The sequence below is a fragment of the Xenopus laevis genome, chromosome 9_10L (genome assembly GCF_017654675.1).
Source record: "Xenopus laevis strain J_2021 chromosome 9_10L, Xenopus_laevis_v10.1, whole genome shotgun sequence".
In the NCBI taxonomy this organism is placed as follows: Eukaryota; Metazoa; Chordata; class Amphibia; order Anura; family Pipidae; genus Xenopus; species Xenopus laevis.
In genome coordinates this window covers 93,476,882-93,496,824 of record NC_054387.1, presented here as the reverse complement: position 1 = coordinate 93,496,824, position 19,943 = coordinate 93,476,882, and the positions used below count along the sequence as shown (strand labels likewise).

Here is a 19,943-nt window from a genome sequence, read left to right as displayed (position 1 = left end):
TAAACCATATCCACAACACAGGGCACATTTATCCTGGAGTTACTACATTAAGGGGCACATTTACAAAGCTCGAGTGAAGGATTCGAATTAAAAAAACTTCGAATTTCAAAGTGTTTTTTGGGCTACTTCGACCATCGAATGGGCTAGTTCGACCTTCGACTACGACTTCGACTACGAATCGAACGATTCGAACTAAAAATCGTTCGACTTTTCGACCATTCGATAGTCGAAGTACTGTCTCTTTAAGAAAAACTTCGACCCCCTAGTTCGGCAGCTAAAAGCTACCGAACTCAATGTTAGCCTATGGGGAAGGTCCCCATAGGCTTGCCTGTGTTTTTTTTGATCGAAGGATATTCCTTCGATCGTTGTATTAAAATCCTTCGAATCGTTCGATTCGAAGGATTAGCGCTAAATCGTTCGACTTCGATATTCGAAGTCGAACGATTTTAGTTCCTAGTCGAATATCGAGGGTTAATTAACCCTCGATATTCGACCCTTAGTAAATCTGCCCCATAATCATATCTTTTAAAGAGTTTATTTAAAAACATCTAATATTGCTACTATTTGACATTTTAAATACTTAAAAATCATGATTTGTCATGTTTGGTTCTGCATAGTTTTGCTGGTTATTTCTGCTTGACTAGCCAAACGTTTTAGCTTCAGATGATCAGAACAAAGCAAAATATTTCCAGGAATATGAAAAAAAATGTAGGTGATTCTCAAAATACAGGGGTAGTTATGCCTAATTCTAGTGCAAGGGTAATTGAACACACAAAACTGTTTTTCATGGGTTACTGGACAGTGCATTTATGGGACACATTACTGGTTTCAGTGGTGTCTTATTTCTCTAATAACATATTATAGTAAGGTTGCTTTTGATTAGAAATAACATACACAATTGGTTTGTACCCATCAAAGGCAAGAAAAACATATGGGACATTATGCACAATTGCATATTGCTTATACCTTATTGAATAGTGTAATAAAAGTTGCAACATTTTCACCAGATTTAGTAACCCATGGAAACTAAACAAATGCTGGTTTTCAACCCTAGTGAAAACTGAGACTTTTATTACATTATCTATTTGAATTCTACAGAATATTATCAGTTGTAATTTTAGAAAGCCCTAGAATATCATTTTACTGAAGTATTCTAAGTTGTAATGAAAAAACATAATAGCATGCCATATTCTAACTGCAAAAGTGAGATGCAAATTTTAAGCATTATTTATTTTATTTTATAATCAAATGATATGCTTTACTTCAAATATCAGAAATCTTCTCTGGATTTTAAAAGTATGAATATTTCACTTACTTGTTGACCAGGTTGACCAGGTTGACCAGGTGAGCCGGGGGGTCCGGGAAGTCCAGGGGCTCCCTAAACAGTAAAAATGTATGTGTTACTCTGTGCAAATATGAATGTACTTTCTGTAAAGGGTCATATCAAATGCATCACCCTCTTCCCTTTTGATGGTGATTGGTGACTGGTTGAGGTGTGCATTCATTTCATTTTAGTGATCATAATGTATCATAAGAAATCCTGGTATTCAAAGGGAAGTTTGAACAATAATATTTTACAGAAGGACTTATGTAATCATAAAAGGAATGAGTTTAATACAGATACTCTTTAGCACTACTTCTATATGCAGAGCAGGGAGCAAAGTACAGAACACATAGTGGATTGCTCCCATTTTAGCACATAATGTGCATTTAAGTTAAATTCTATGGGATGCCTGTGCCTGCAGAAAGGCAGTGTTAAGAAAAGTGCAGCAATGAAGCTGGCTTGGAAGCAGGCTGTGTGGCCTGGCTGATGGAGAGAAGTTATCTCTGAACTGTGAGTAACAGGGTGCTAACTGGTGGTGGTCCAGAGTCTGGGAGAGGCCCTGCGGTAGGCAGTAAAATTACAGTCTCATGTGTGAGGGAGAACTTTCTTTATTTTTAATTTAATATGAAGATAAGCACTTTACTGATGTGTTTAAGTTGAATAAAGTAAAGGCAAAGTCAAATTTTCCTGTATTTTTGTGTCACTGTATCTTCTCTGCATAAGAAACCTACTTACCTACCATTTCAAAAGCTTATCTTCCCAAAATAATCCATTTCTCTAATCTGTTTATTAAAATTTGTAGAGAAGTATATGTTCAAATTTAAACTTAGAGTGTTTAAAGTTCAGTATTGTCCACTGCCAAGATTGTAAGATGCGGATCAAATTTTACTATACAGGTTTTACATATTTCCACCCTAGGGAAATTCTGTTATATGAGAGCAAATGCTGCATTTAATTCCTTAATTTGAATTCTATAGAATATTAAGAAGAAAACAGAATTTTAATCTGTAGAAACAACAGTGCTATAAAATCCAATAGACATTTGTACCCCCCTCCATCATTCAGATACCGAAAAACAGATGTGATGAGCACAGGTTGCAATGGCAGGCAGTAAGGACAGAGCTACATTGCACCCACTGGTACTGTGCTCTGCACCTTGTGTTGGATATTTTTTATTATTTTTCAACTCTGGCCATTATTGTAAAACTAAATAAAAATATTGTATGTTTTTATTTGATAACTGAAAATGAATTCATATCTGAAATATGCATCTGGAGATCTTTATATATTTCACATAAATGGTCAGTGACACAAAATTCATGCATTTCCTTTGTATGCATTTTTCAACTGTTCCCTCAAATTTAATCCTAACACTCTGCATTTTGAGACTGCAAGGTACTGTATGTCTTACATATTTACATATCTTTACATAGCTTTTTTTGGGCTAAAACCGACTGATTGATCAAATTAATATAATGTCAAGACATATGTAAAGATTTACTAAAGGGCGAACTGGCCAATTTACTAACAGGTGTAGAGGACAATTCGCTAGCAAAAGAGATAGTCGCTAGCGTAGTTTTGCACCCTATCACAAGTGTGAATTTTGCAGAACTTTACCTCTTTCACCAGAGTTTCCTTCGCCAGCTTAGACCTGGCGAACTGATAAAGTGAAGCTACATCATCCTCAATCTTATGTTAGTGACATCATGTATGCCATTTGAGGGGCATGCCACATTTGTTTTAGGGTGCGCTAATGTCTGGGGCATTAGAGGATCTCTTTTGTCTTTATTTAGCTTCCTTGGACATTTGTAATAATAAGATGCCACTTCAAGCATTTACACCAGCATCTCTAATAAAGATGTCTATATGGCCTATATGTACCTGCCCTATTCAAATTGAGCTAAGCATAAGTGTACTAACAAAGTGAATTAGCATAGTGGTAGCAAATTTGCGTCAGGCAAAGTGGCGCTGAGTGTGGCGAAGCCTTTGCACGTGAAAATTCGCCCCATAATCCATTCTGGTAAATTAATGCAATGACTTATAAAAAAGAAAACGTGCACGAGATGAAATATGTTAAAGAAGGTGAGTTACTATGGATAAAATGATGATTCTCCTGCCACTCACAAAAAAGCATTTGTTAAACTTGTTAAATGCATTTCAAGCTTATTTTACAAATGGTAATTGGTAAACATAAAAGTCTAAAGAACCAGCAAGCCCCCCTAATGCTGCATTGCAATTAATGTTACTTTAGTCTACACAAATGAATTTCTCTTACAAGTGATGCCAGTTAGATCTCATCCCTAGCTATGTTACCATTTTGATCACATTTATATAGCAGCAGTTCTGAAATTTTGGGGATGGTCCTAAGCAGTTGATAAGGATGGATAAGTCTGAAGTCTTAGATTACAGATAGGAGACAAAAGGGGTAATGTAATAAAAGGCACTAAGTTTGCCCAGGAGCAGTAATCCATAGCAGCCAATCAGCAAGTAGGATTTACTGGTCACCTGTTTAAAAGCAAACTTCTTATTGGTTGCTATGGGTTACTGCTCCTGGGCAAACTTAGTGAGAAAAACAAAAAAGTCTCGAGACTTCTATTACTGATGGCAGAACAGATGCTCATTTGTCAGCAAGTTAATAGGTTCCTGAGAATGTTGACCCTAATAAGAATATTGACTGTACACTCCACTGGGGCAGGGACTGACTTAATTATAAATAATCTTGGTAAATTTTAATTACTGTATAAATAATGGATACAAATTTATAATAGCATCTAGAAGATGTACCTTATCCAAATGTCAATATCTGAAAATGGCTGTATAATTAGAGTATCCTTTATTGGGCCTCTCATTCGCTGTTGTTCTCTTTCCTATCTTTTAAAATCCAAACATGTGTTTTTGAAATGACAATAAGGAAAATATTGCAAAATTATGAACTAAAACCATGAGATGATTACTTTGGATGAAAGAGGTAGGAGAAACAAAAAACAAAATTAAATTTAAATGTAATCAAGTTTTCTGTTGAGTTCATACTCTGATCATTTATCATCTATCTTTGCCATTTAGAAATGAAATATTATAAGCTACTAAGAGAGCCATTAAAATTAATCTCGCTATGTACTGCAAATATCTAAGGTTAGGCTTGCATAACTGATAAAGCTAATTTACACAATTTTTTTGTTGCTGAATTTGTCTGTCTGCTCTTAAAAAAAAAAATGTAAGCATGTTATTTGCTCACAAATCACTTTCCACTACCAATGAATTGCATGAATATGACTTTGGAATTAGATCAGTACTGTGCCTATGATGAGTTGTTATAAATAGCCTGACATATAAGCCACACATTTGCACTGAATCATGCTCTGTAAAAATAATAATGCAATGGCCAGGCCCAGATTTGTGGAGAGGCCGCAAAGACCCGGGCCTAGGGCAGCATAAATTAAACAGCGGCATGCCACTCAGCTGCATTGGTAATTAGCATTATTCCGGAGTGCTAAGTGATAGGTACTTCAGAAAGGACGCGCATGCACATGATCGTGTAGGAGGGAGGGGGCACAAGAGGACGCTGGCCTCTGGGCTCCCTCAGGTGAAAACTGGCAGTGGCAATGGCATTATAATGCAAGGAAGAATAGCTAATGCGTACACTCATTCCGCCTCCTCCAGATTTGCCATCAAAGTATCCCGATTTGGAGTCATACTGAGGAGAATAATTCTGAAACAAAGACAGGAAAGCAATTGGACACTTAATGAAAATTGTATAATAACAGCCAAATCCATTTAGAGGGAGCAAACACCCCAAACATAACAGCTCTCCCTGTGCTTCACGTGTAGCCTGTCCCCCACAGGTGCACATGTATAGATTTGTTAAAAAAACATGGAGCAACCAGAGGGAGCAGAATAATTTATAAAATATCACCTTTAATAGTTCATCTTTAAACAAATCCAATACATCCCAACATAGAACTATGGATCCACAGATATTTTGGATCCACAGGTGATATTCTATCAATTATTCTGCTCTCTCTGGTTGTTCCGTGTTTTTTCGAAAAAAAACAAACAACCTCTTGTATGCATATCTTGAACCATTGTAATTAGCCTTTCTGTTATCAGTCTGCATAGTCATAATTTGCTCTTGATAACATAAATAAACCTGAACACTTAGGTAGGGTTACTAGATCCCTAGTAAAATCAGCCAGAAGTGAAGCACTGATTGCAATGCAATTGAAATGCAGTCAGTGCAACGTGCAACACACATTTGTTACAGTGTCACTGAATTTTCAAGTGATTTGGTAACCTTACACTAACGGCATAATAAATTGATCCGCAACATCGCTTTAATTATGGCATGCATTAGTGCACTGTGAATTCATACCTCCAATGATTTTTTAAAAAAGCAACTTGTGCACAATGTTTGCAAAGCTCATCAAACATGGTAGCTTGCACCTGATTTATTGCTATTTGCACCCGGCCCTGTAGTTCATAAAGAACCCCTCTTAGAGGGGTGGTTCACCATTCAGTTTACTTTAGCATGTTTTGGAATGGTTGATTATAAGCATCTTTAAAGTTGGTCTTTTTATTTCTTATAGTTTTTCAATTATTTGCCTCTCTTCTGATTTAAAAAAGGTGGTGGGGGGCGCAGCCAAAAACAATTACTCAAGGAGGCTACAATTTTATTGTTATAGCTACTTTTTACTAATCTTTCTATTTAGTCCCTCTCCTATTCATATTCCAGTCTCTCATTCAAACCACTGCCTGGTTGCTAGGGCAATTAGGACTTTAGCAGCAAATACCTGCTGAACTTTCAAACTGGAGAGCTGCTGAACAGGAAGCAAAATAATTAAATAAAATACAGAAAATAAAAAGTGAAGACCAATTGCAAATGGTCTCTAAATTTCTAGCTCCATGCCATACTAAAAATTTATTTTAAGGTGAACAACATTCCAAGTTTTCAGCCCTTGGATGTTTTGTATTATCATTAACCTCAAGACTTTTTGCAATCCACCACAAGTTACTTCAACAGCTCCTATTAGCTAATTGTATAAATATTTCTGAGAGTTGAAGTGAAAATTCGAAGTAAAAAAATTCGAATTTCAAGCTATTTTTGTGTACTTCGACTAGGGAATAGCCCAAATTCAATTTGAAAAAAATTAGAAAATTTGAATATCCAAATTTATGTACTGTCTCTTCGACCTTTTGACCATTCACCATCTAAAACCTGCCAAATTGCTGTTTTAGCCTATGGGGGACCTCCTAGAACCTATTTGGAGTCTATTTGAAATCTATTAGAAATATCAAAGTTTTTTTTTTTAAAAACTTTGAATTGAATTCAATCAAATACAATGTCACTTCGATTCGAATTCGAATGAATATGGCCTACAGTATTCACCTGCAGAAAAATACAGATTTTTTAATAAATTTCGGGTTGGTCTTTTTTTTTATTTGAATTTTGAAGTTATGGGAGTTAAAAAAAACTTGAAACATTTAAAGCACTAATGATAATTGTAAACACTCCACTTTATGATTGCCATAAGGACCATGTTGATGAGTTTATCCTGCTAGTTTGGAAGTTATGGAAATGGTCACATTAAATTTAAATTTTTTTTTTAAACCAATACAGAGAAAGTAGTAACCCCACACTATTTAGGGGCACATTTACTTGGCTCGAGTGAAGGATTAGAATAAAAAATACTTTGAATTTCGAAGTATTTTTTGGCTACTTCGACCATAGAATTGGCTACTTCGACCTTCGACTCGAACGATTCGAACTAAAAATCTCTCGACTATTCGACCATTCGATAGTCGAAGTACTGTCTCTATAAAAAAAACTTTGACCACCTACTTCACCACCTAAAACCTACCGAGCATCAATGTTAGCCTATGGGGAAGGTCTCCAAAGGCTTTCCTAGCTTTTTTTGATCAAAGGAAAATCGTTCGATCGATGGATTAAAATCCTTTGAATCATTTGATAATAAATATAATCAGATAGAGAGATGAAAAAACAATGATAAAATAGAGGCAACTTACCGGAACATTACCATTGCCAGCACAACCTTCACAAACTCCAGGGGGGCCAGGGGAACCAGGAGAACCAGGTCTTCCAGGCTCACCATTTCTGCCAGGAATACCAGGAGTACCCTATAGATAATAATAGAATGTATTAGTTTGGAAGCTTTTCTCCAAAGTTTACATTATATTTAACAATTTGAATATATTTATGGATTGCTCCTTTTTGTATATTTCTTCTATAAGGTTTCATACTGTACAACTATATTCAAGTCCAGTAAATTGTATTTACCGTATATACTCGAGTATAAGCCGAGTTTTTCAGCACCAAAAATGTGCTGAGAAACTCTACCTCTGCTTATACTCGAGTCAGTACGCAAAACCAAAAGGCTGCGCTTCAGGAGAACAAATGGTGTGTGAATGGAGCTGTCACGTGACATACAGGGGCAGCAGTAATTACCGTAGGCATGGTACACAGCTCCTAACACAAAATGGAGGCTTTAAATGAGAAGGAAAGGCTGGAGACACTTGGGGGTGCCAAACGTTATGCATCCCCAAGTGATTACCAAAAACCCAGGGCCGGTGCTCCTAGCAGGAGAAATCTGCACCGGCCCAGGGTTATAGTAGTGAGCACCATGGAGAAAGCTACCGGTACTTCCGTCTTCATGCAGCTGCGCATCCGCCTTAGAACGAAAAGCCGAACTTTAACTGTAAAGTCGGCTTTTTCGTTCAAATGCGCATGCGCCAGTACAGGGAAATGCGCAGCTGCGCGAAGACAGAAGTAACTTAGCTTTCTCTGTGGTGCTCACACCTATAGGCCATGGGTTTTTGGTAAGTTGCCACAATCACTTGGGGATGCCTAACGTTTGGCACCCCCAAGTGTCTCTAGCCTTTCTTTCTCCTTTAAAGCCTCCATTTTGTGTTAGGAGCCGTGTACCATGCCTAATTACTGCTGCCCCTGTATGGCACACACTATCTCTTGACTGACGGATATACATAGCTAGACTGAGGCACCATAAATATGTGTAATGTGTGTGTACAAGAGACCCATTCTCCATTGCTGACAAACTGCCTTGGCTTAGACTTGTGAAATGTACCAGTTTTCTTTAACCCACTTGGATGCTCATCTGTTTATGGTACAACACTGCATGCATATATATATGTATATGTAAAGAAATATAGAAATCTGTCCCAAGTTACAGGGACATTGCAAAAATGTCCTGTTTTTAATGTAGGGAAATTCCAGACACTTAATTGATTTGATAACCTTATTGTTTTACTTCATTTTAGTACGATTATTTTTCGGCTACTTTTAAAATGGTTTTTGGGGATCAGGAGTGTGTGTTCTGCTGAAGATGTCCTAAAATGCATTTCTCACCCTAGGCTTATACTCGAGTCAATACATTTTCCCAGTTTTTGTAGGTAAAATTGGGTACTTCGGCTTATACTCGGGTTGGCTTATACTCGAGTATATACGGTATATTAGTTTTCATAATTTTCATTAACATTGTTCATATACAGTATTTTATATATATATATATATATAAAATACTGTATATGAACAATGTTAATGAAAATTATGAAAACTAATATACCGTATATACTCGAGTATAAGCCGACCCGAGTAGATATATATATATATATATATATATATATATATATATATATATATATATATATATATATAGATAAAGCAACAAGAACCGCACTCACAGGACTTTTGAAGGTGCAAAATCCAAAAAATTTTTATTTCAACGTTTCGGCTATTCACTTAAGCCGTCATCAGGAAGTGAAACTTCCTGATGACGGCTTAAGTGAATAGCCGAAACGTTGAAATAAAAATGTTTTGGATTTTGCACCTTCAAAAGTCCTGTGAGTGCGGTTCTTGTTGCTTTATCTATGATTGATTATAACCAGCACCTAGGCAGTAACAATTGTTAGGTGTGCACCAGATTTTGGTCTTTATATATATATATATATATATATATATATATATATATATATATATATATATATATATATATATATATATATATATATATAAATATATGATATAATAAATACAATTTACATTTAATTTTTTCACCTATCAAAAACCTTGGAGTGCGGTTTGTTGGTAAAGTATGCATTGATAATTTTGGCCAGCACCTAGGCTATTGCTATTTTGGAGTTGCGAGTGCACCAGATAGGACTTGATTGGTATATATATATATATATATATATATATATATATATATATATATATATATATAAATATCCACATGAAGCCGGCATTTTCGACAAATAATTGTCCATTTGCCTGGGTGCAAGATCAACGATCATTCTCCATACACTTAAAATAAGATCAGCACTCTCAGGTCTTAAAAATGTATTAAGAATTAATTAATAAAACGACTAACGTTTCGGCTGACTCCTCAGCCTTTTTCATAGTGCCCAAAACAATTATGAACATGGCTTTATACCTACAAACTGGCGGGAACACAACAGATAATCCTGCAGCTGTTGTGTTCCCGCCAGTTTGTAGGTAAAAAGCCATGTTCATGTTTTGGCAGAAAATTTGAGCAGTTCAGGAAAAAAGTCTGAAAAATTAGAGCAATTTGATTTTTTACTCGATTTTATTACATTTTTCTAGGATCCTATGAAATCAATTTTTTTTATTAATAAATAAGCTAAAATCAGCATGTGAGTTTGGTCGTCTTTTTTTAACAAAATATGAGATCAATTCAGATTTTAGTAAATAATCCTCTTGGTGTCGCTTAAATGGTATAGATTTCAAAGTAAATAGACAAAAATAAGTGCAGTTTCTAAAAGGTGTAGCTGAAATAAATATATACTGTATATAATTAGAACAAAACAGGCTTGTGTTTTGACATTTTTGAGAACAATAAACTACGTAAACAATCTGTTCCTCAGCAGATTCTCAATGCAAGGTTCTCCCATTGTCACTGAAATAAAGCTCCCAATATTCTGCTTAAAATATAATTATTATTGCATGTTCATATACTTACTGGATCACCTTTTGGGCCTCGGTTTACAGTACCTCCTCCATTTGGGCTACTTGGTGTTGGCTATAGAAAAAAACAAATCGATATTAGTACTTATTGCAGTAACAGTACTGCTTTTGGGATCAGAGAGGAATTTTAGGGGCAGATTTATAATGTGGTGTAAAAAACGGTGGAATAATACACCATACATCGGCATGTAAAAACAGCGTAAAAATGGTGTTTATTGATGGGCGAATTTGGGGCGTTTCGCCAAAAAATTTGCGAAATGGTGCTGGCGTCCCGTTTTTTTGACGCCGGTGTCCATTTTTTTGACACCGGCGTCCAGTTTTTTTGACAAATTTTCGCAGCGGTTTCACAAATTTACTCACCGACGGCAAACTGCGTGAATTCGCCGCGAATTTGCGCCTGCTGAAAAAATTCGCCCATCACTAATGGTGTCAACAAAATGGCAAATTTCATTTTACACAGCATAATAACTATGCCCCTTAGAATTAGCAAAATGCTGATCACTTACACAAACTACTTGCTTAATACCTCCCAGTTCACTACATTTAATTCTGTACAATTCTATTCATATAGATGCCACTGATATTCTACTCTATCACTTACGCTAACCCTTTGCACTGCAAGTATTCAGTGACAAAATAATTGAATGTAATGAAGACAGTTGTTCACCTTTAAGTTTTAATATGAAGTACAGAGTGATATTCTGAGACAAATTGTAATTGGCTATTACTTTTTATTATTTGTAGTTTTTGAGTGATTTAGCTTTTAATTCAGCAGCTCTCCGGGTTGCAGTTTGAACAATCTGGTTGCTAAGGTCCAAATTTCCCTAGCAACCATGCACTGTTTTGAATGAGAGACTGGGATATTAATAGGAGAATAGGAGAAAATACATTTATATCCATTTATCATTAGTGCAGGTGCTGAGTAATCTGGGCTCTCTGCCAATGGCCTCTTATTTAATTACATTTCAGAAATATTGTATATTTTTCTGGCTGTTTAGTGCAGGAGATCAAAGAGAAATTCGGGACATTTCAGTAACAATCCAGGACTGCAGGCTGACCTGTCAAAATCGGGACTGAGGTATGAAGATGAACTACCCCTACAACAATAATACTCTGAGTGCAGTATGTCACATGCTTTTTGCATTATAAAATTATCTTTTGCTATTGTGTGGACAATGGTGTTTATTTTTAAATATTTTTTTGCAGTAATTGTAATTGTAATTGTAATGTTTATATTTATTTAAAGAACCAGTAACATCAAAAAACTGATTTTTTTTTTTTACAATTGAAATTTGTATCTGTTGATCCAGGACCTTTAAATAAAGTATTTCTTGGCAACAAATGTCCTGTTTTATATGATATGTTGAAAGCCATGAATGACATTCGACTCCTGTTTATCTTCCTGTGTATGAACTAAACACATTGTATTATACACAGCTTATCTTTTGTCTTCTTTGTAACCTGTGACTTTTCTCTATAAATAGTCAAATGGATTCAATGCTTGAATGGCTGCCCCCATCATAGCTACACAGCAGCATATTTATATAAACTATAGTAATGTTTCTGAAGCAAATAGACATTTTTAACCATTATATTTTAATTACTTAAAATCACTTGCATATTTTGGTTTTACTGTTCCTTTAAATTTAAATGTTCAGATGGCTGCTAGGAATTAATAACCATAGCAACCAGTGAGAGGCTTTGAAATGGAAATAAAAATTGAATGGTAGAAGTCATTAACAGAAAAATAAGCAATACAAATTAAGACAACTGAAGCCTCACAGTAAATTTAATTTTTTGTTGCTGAGGTCAGTGACCCTAACAACCAGATAGCTTGCTCAGTAAAGAAAACATTCAGTAGAAGGTAAAAAATTAAGACCTACTGAAAAAAAAAGGATTTGAACATAGTAAAAGTTAATGAAAAAGTGAACATGGCCTTTAAAGACCAGTGTCACCAGCAAAACAAACCTACATACAATTCTTTGCAGTATTTCAATAACATTAAATGGACAGGGGTCGGACTGAGCCTACGTAATCATTTTAGGTTCATTTTATGCTTGGCACTTTCTCTAATGATGTAAAAATGCTTGTGATTGTGCTTACATGTAATAAATCATTGGGGCTCGTTTATCAACACTGGGCAAATTTGCCCATGGGCATCTACCTTTAGCAACCAATCAGTGATTAGGTTTTTGAAGCCAGCTGCAAGTAGAACAATGAATGCAGCAATTTGATTGGTTGCCATGGGCACATTTGCCTAGTGTTGATAAATTACCCCCACTTTAATGTCACAAGAGGTGGCAGATTCACTAAAGGGGCAGATTCACTAAAGGGCGAAGTAGCTAACGCTAGTGACTTTTCGCCAGGCTTGCCATCGCAGGGACATCGCCAATTCACTAAAAGGCGCAGGTGCCAATTCGCTAGCAAACGGAGCCGTTGATATCGTTCATTTGCACTGTATTGCCAGGGGACTTTTCTCTTTGGCAAACGATCATTAATGCGCAAATTCACTAAAGTGAGGATTTTACTGAACGTTACCTCTTTCGCCACAGTTGACTTCGCCACCTCAGACCAGGCAAACTGCTAAAAAGAAGCTAGATCTTTCTCAATCTTCTGTCACTAACATCATATCCTGTGTGCCGAAAATGCATTAAAGTTCAAAAAACGCTGGCGATTTTTCATTTGTTTTAAGCGGGATTGCCTGCAAAAGTCCTTTTCTGGATAACCGGTTTTCTCCGACGTTTCATAACATATGGAACATTAATTTTACAGTGGGCTCATGTGTAGGGCATTATATTAACTCTCTTGCCTTTATTAAGGTTCCCTGGACATGTGTAATAAAAAGTGGTAACTTCAAGCATTTGCACCAACATTTATAAAAAAAGACATCCATACAACTTTAAATTTCCTGCCGTATGCAAATTGACCTAAGTGCAAGATCACTAGCGAGTTTTCGGTAAGCACAAATGGACACTAGTGCATCTTCACTATGAATTGCTCGGACAGCCGAAGTAAAACTAGCGAAAAGCCGCCAGAGTTCGATGCCCGGGACAAATATTCGCATTTTTGTGAATTAGCGTATTTCGTATCGCATGTGCTCCTGGCGAAGTGGTGTGAGGGTGGGAAGCTGATGCTGTTGAATACTGGCCCGTTAGTGAATCTGCCCCCAAATGTTTTTGGACTCAAATGTTTTTCATCCTATATAAGTAAACAAAGGAAAAGCAACAAGGAAAACTACTTACACTTGGCCCCTGTGGGCATATGGGACAACATTCTCCAAATGGGATCTCAGGATTTGGACAGTCTAATTCTTGTTCATCGCAGATAATATCATCACACAGCACAGATCCAGTGTCACAAACACAGATTTGGCAAGGTTCTGGTTTCCAGACATCCCTGTCAGCATAAACTTGTCCAAGGTGGGAACATTGTCCTAATTCAACTGTGAAGAAATAACATTTACTTTATTTGTTTGGAAATAAAGAAAAAATACAGAGATTATCTTAATGAAGGACAATTGCACATCTGACATTTTGGTTCTGTTGATTGAAAAACCCAATGTTTGGCCCCCATTTAAAAAAAAAAAAAGGCAACAAATATACCGGTAGTAAAACAAAAATAGATTGTTGCAGAATGTATGTATATTATTAATATTGATACCGTATAACGTATAAACAGCACTGCACATACTAACAATAGATTCAAGTTTAAGGGACATATTTACTAACATTCAGATTTTTTTTCCTTAAAAATTTTCGTTATTTTATTTCTCTAAAACTCAAGATTTCGGAACTGTAAAAAACGCAAAAAGCAGTCGAGGTCCTATAGAAGTCAATCGCAGCTGTGCAGCTCTGCTGATCTGACTGGACCTTTTTTTTCAAGCCATTCAGACTTTTACAGGTTTTGGGATTTTTCTAGTAATTGTCTGAAAACCTCAAATTTTTAGAGGCTTTGTTTTTTTTGTTTTTATTTCATTTGTGCTTTTCATATTAGGATCTTTTAATAAATGTCTGGCATTCTTGGTTTTAGAGAAAATTGGTTTATCTAGGGTTTCAAAAACTGCTAAAACCACTAAAATGAGAATGTTAATAAATGGGCCTCCCCATACTACAGGGCTAATTTATTGATTATCAATCAAGGCAAGTAAAAATTAGATAAAAATGCATGAATCTGTTCTTTATGCTACTCACATTTTTTTAACCCTGTTTTACCAGATCCCCTTAGTGGAAAGTGAATAAATCAGCCCTTTAGTTTTGAAGTTAGTGTCGGACTGGCCCACCAAGATACCAGGAAAACTCACGGTGGGCCCAGGTGTCAGTGGTGTCAGTTGCTTCCAAGCATTTGGCCTATTGTATGGTCGTTCCCTATTTCTTTATGGGAAAAATGCTTCATAAAGGAAGAATATAGTAAGTAGATATAAAAGACAAGGAGAATAAAGAGGTTGAGTGAGGAGAGAAGGAATAGTTTGGAAAGTGGGCCCATGGTTTAAGGTTTTCTGGTGGGCCCCTGGCATCCCAGTCCAACATTGTTTGAAGTAAATGGGTAACTTACAGATATAAATAGGAGGGCAATAAGTGCTAAACTTTTTGAAAATTGATTGAATTTTTTTAAAAAATAGACTGCTATCAGATGTTATGTCAGTGGATATTTGGATATTATCAGCATACAAAGAATATTCAACTGAAAGTATAGGGTCTCCAAAGTAGTGATGTGCTGGCCAACCTGAAGCCCATGGGACCTGTGGGTTTACCTGCAGTTTGAGGCGGATTTGGGTCGACTTCTGCACAAAGTTTGTGGCGACCTCCTAGTGCCCCACTTCCCCAGACATGTTCCTTTTATATACTTGGGCGCCGGCATGCCCTGCCTACTTCCATGATGTCAGAGCGGGACTGGACAGGTGCGGGTATACAAATAGGAGCACACGGCAGGTTAAGGTCGGGTATGGGTTGTCGGGGGTCTGGTTAAGGTCTAGTGCAGCAGGTCAAGTTTTCTTGACTTGCACATTACTACTCCAAAGACCAATGGGGGGTCATTTAACAAGTGGAAGGCTAGGTGCAACAAATAAGATTAGATTTAAGATTGCTTTGGGAAGCAGATTTATAAATATTCTGCTTGAGCCAGCACTTGAGTAAAAAAATATGCAATCACAAAAAAAAACTGGGCAGGTTTTTTTCACTTTTTTCCTGCAATGATGTTTTTTTTTTTTTTTAACTTAACCTTGAACTTTTTTAAACAGGCCTCCCCATGTGCATGCGTTGACTAATAAACCAATTACAGCATATGCAATCTTTAAAGAAACCGAGCTTGCATTTAATCCAGCATCTAAAGGTAAATCTTTCACACAGGAAAATTTGCAAGAAATGAGAACAGTCAATACGTTTTGATGCCTCCAGTGCAGGTGTCTGACATCTGAAGTCACATCCTACTGGGATTAATATAAATTGCCAGTGAAAAAACATATGCATTGTGTGGTAGCCATAATAGCGGTAATATCCTCTTTGATGTATGTTGCATTATCTGTATGGAACGTATGTGTTACTAATCGGCGAGAGTGTCTTTAGGGCCCCAAGGGACACACACACACACACACCCTTTTTTCAATTTCCACCATTGCTACACAGCAGCTTGTTTATATGAACTATAGTAGTGTTTCTGAAGCGAACAGATCCGTTTTACTGGTGCATGGCAACAGTACATGATATTTTCATTGCTTTAAAACACTTTCATTCCTTGGTGTTACTGTTCCTTTAAATACTGCCATAATATAAATTAACTTTACATGAAATCATGTCTATTTTTGAGACTCAATGCTTCAACTTCTAAAACAAACCTTGAACTTCCGAAACGAACTTCTGAAACCTAATATTTTGATATTTTTTAGACTGACTGAAGAATAGAACATATTGTGCTGTTTTGTAGTTTTAAAAGCATGTTAAACAAGTCCCAGAGAATTTGTTTCCAAACAAATGTGTCACATCACACACATTAAGACGGCAATACAAAATGTGGCCAAATAGACTAGAAATATTCAATTTCCTCCATTAAACGTTGTCACATCATATTGCCAGTAGGTGGCAGTATTGGGCAGCGATTTTGAACATGCACATCTGGATAAATTGACTGTAATACCTAATATGAACTCGAGTGAAACAAGATATCATAGAAGCTAGGGAAAAAGGCTTTTGTTCAGTTTTGCTGCATTTGGCAAATCTGTGTGCTCTGGAAACATTTTTCTCAATTGTTTAATTTGCAGGCCGATTATTTACAGATGGGAATTATTTGTTCCATTACAATGACATAATTCAGTGTACAGTGCTTAGACACATTTAAAAAATGAGTTTTAAGCAGTTTGTAAGTGTATCCATGGTAAAAAGCACTGGGACAATAAAGTGTAATTATTTAAGCGAATGTAACGCAAAAACAGCTGCCTCTGCAGAATAAATGACTAAATCTTTATCCTCCAAATGTAATTGAAATGGTATGGATGAATGGTAAATAATGAGAGTCAGGATTAAAACAAAATGACCTCTTTATGGAGATGTACTGTTTATTAATCCAGCACAATGCCTTTCCAAATTCATTTTTATAGACCTGCCACAGAAATAAATGTATTGTAGAGGAGGCCCTTTTGCAGCCTTTTATAGAGTGGGAGCTGCCACGTGTGTTCTCAGGATCCAGTCATAATCAATGGGGAGAAAGGCAGCTTCATAGGTGGATAGAATGACTGATTCATCTCTACATGTACATTATAGATGGGGAATAGGCATATTTGTGTATATCACACACTCCTTCTTGACATTCTACACTCATCTGGCATTCGGGACACTGCTCTTTCATGGTTTACATCTTATCTGTCTGACCGTTCCTTTAAAGTTTCCTTCTCTAACTCTACTTCTACTACTTTCCCACTCTCTGTTGGAGTTCCTCAAGGCTCTGTTCTTGGCCCCCTGCTGTTCTCGCTCTATACAACTTCACTAGGAAAACTCATCCAGTCATTTGGACTTCAGTATCACCTTTATGCTGATGACACCCAACTCTACTTGTCTACTCCTGATCTTTCTAATTCTGTCCTTTCCCAAGTCACAGACTGTCTCTCTGCTGTCTCCTCCTGGATGTCACAGCGCCACCTGAAACTGAACCTTTCTAAAACAGAACTCATTATATTTCCTCCAAGATCTTCCCCTGTCCCTCAGATATCACTCACCGTAAACAACACCACCTTTCATTCCACCACACAGGCACGCTGCCTAGGAGTTATCTTAGACTCTCATCTGTCTTTTTCACCACACATTCAAACACTTGCAAAATCTTGCCGTATTCAACTGCGCAACATTGCTCGAATACGACCCTATCTCAGTTCAGAATCAACTAAAACACTGATTCAGTCTCTCATCATCTCCCGCCTTGATTACTGCAACTTACTCCTCACAGGTATTCCAACAAGTCACCTTTCACAACTCCAATCTGTTCTAATCGCGGCCGCTAGACTCATTCATCTAGCTCGCCGCTCAACATCAGCTGCTCCCATATGTATGTCCCTTCACTGGCTCCCAATCTCTTCTAGAATCAAATTCAAATTACTTACACTCACATTCAAGGCCCTTAATAATGAAACCCCTCCCTATATTTCATCTCTAATCTCCAAATACACTCCTTCACGAAACCTACGCTCTGCTTCTGATCTTCGCCTCACTTCTCCTCTGGTCACTTCTGCCCATTCTCGTCTACAAGACTTCTCTCAGGCTTCTGCTTTTCTCTGGAACTCTCTGCCACAAGCTGTCAGACTTTCTCCTTCCTTCCAAACTTTCAAGCGCTCCTTAAAGACCCATCTGTTTAAAGAGGCCTATTCGATGTACCTTAACTAATAATTGCTGTATCAAAAATGACAAAGTGTTTATATAATCCTAATGTCTCAATTGTACCCTAACCTTTTAGTTTGTAAACCCTATTGTACTCTGTAATCCTTGTCTGTTATCCACCATTTATTCCCTGTTTGCTATAACTGCAGTAAAGCACTGCGTATCTTGACAGCGCTATATAAATAAATGATGATGATGATGATGATATCATACTCACTACGATGAGTACGATATACGCTAGTGAGTCCCTAGTATCAATTAAATACAAAGAAAGATATTATCTTTCTTACTTTCTTATAACAGGGTTATGGAAGATAGCTCATAGTACAAGTTGATCTAGGGACTGGTCTGGAGTCAGAAAGGGATTTTTTCCATCTCCGAGGCAAATTGGAGAGGCTTCAGATGGGGTTCCTCTAGATCAGTGTTCCCCAACTAGTAGCTCACGAGCAACATGTTGCTCACCAACTCCTTGGATGTTGCTCTCAGTAATCTCAAAGCAGGTGCTTATTTTTTAATTCTAGGCTTAGAGGCAAGTTTTAGTTGCATAAAAACCCGGTGTACTGCCAAACAGAGCCTCCTGTAGACTACCAGTCCATATAAGGATTACCAAACAGCCAATCACAGCTCTTATTTGGCATCCCCATGGACACTTTCAAGTTTGTGTTGCTCTCCAATTCTTTTTTACATTTAAATGTGGCTCACAAATAAAAAAGGTTGGGGACCCCTGCTCTAGATCAACTAGCAGTTAGACAGTTAGGCAGGTTATATATAGACTTAATAGGTTGAACTTGATGGACCTGTGTCTTTTTTAAACCTAACTTACTATGTATCATAGGGAAGATATATGAAAGACTTGACTGGGCAATTCAGCAAAATTCCCAGCAGTTTGATCTTTTTATGACTGTCAGGAATATGTTTAATACATTAAGGTGATAGAGATATCAGTTAAACAAAATATGCTCAACTGCTTTGATCAGTTGAACACAATTTCTTATGTGTTATTGAATAATAATATAGATATTATAACAGCTACTAAACTGCACCGAGCATTAATATTTATATCCTTCCATAAACCCCTAAGCGTTGAGCAAACACCATCCTTCTAAATGAGCTCAATGCTACTGAAATGCTCTTATTAAAAACAAATTGTAAACATCTGCATAATAAACTAAGGGCAGACCACACAAAGCAAAATATCTAACTGTATAAAGCAGAGTGAATAATTTAGGCCATTCATTAAAGGAGACATGTTAAGACAATAGTAAAGAGTAAAACCAGCACTATATAGTATACATAATTGCCTACAAAATTAGGTTTTTTTAAAATTTATCCTATGTGTCTCCTTTAATATCGCTGAATGCTTGCCTCGACCAATAATTAACATAAGTGTGAGATACTGCTGAAAATGTTTTGTTATAGTGGTTTCTAACTAAAAGAACATGCTTCAATGCTGGTGTTTAGCTGGAATCTTGTTCTTGGGAATTGGATAATATTAATTGTGCAGAGGATGCATGTGCAAGAGTACTTTACAATTTTAGACTCTTTTCCCCATAATGAAAATCAAAACCCTGTGACCTGCAGACAACCCAGTTATGGCAATACTACAGTAAAATATACTGTATATTGTGTCAGATTAAGGTGACCATACATTGGTCAAACCTCTATGGTATTTGACGAATCAGCCCCCTAGTCAAATGAATGGACAGAGTACAAGTGCCATAGACATATATGCCCATCTTTCTATTGT

General features: G+C 36.7%; 1 protein-coding gene across 1 annotated transcript in view; it reads right to left on the bottom strand.

Moving 5' to 3' along the window:
• Positions 1-19,943, bottom strand: part of col3a1.L (collagen, type III, alpha 1 (Ehlers-Danlos syndrome type IV, autosomal dominant) L homeolog) — a 67,152-nt gene that overhangs the window by 34,084 nt on the left and 13,125 nt on the right. Inside the window, exons 2-6 of the mRNA XM_041577250.1 lie at positions 13,580-13,779; positions 10,333-10,392; positions 7,346-7,456; positions 4,965-5,033; positions 1,316-1,378 (exon numbers count right to left, since the gene is read on the bottom strand). Of these exons, the coding sequence (XP_041433184.1) occupies positions 1,316-1,378; positions 4,965-5,033; positions 7,346-7,456; positions 10,333-10,392; positions 13,580-13,779 (503 nt within the window). The remainder of the gene's footprint in view (positions 1-1,315; positions 1,379-4,964; positions 5,034-7,345; positions 7,457-10,332; positions 10,393-13,579; positions 13,780-19,943) is intronic.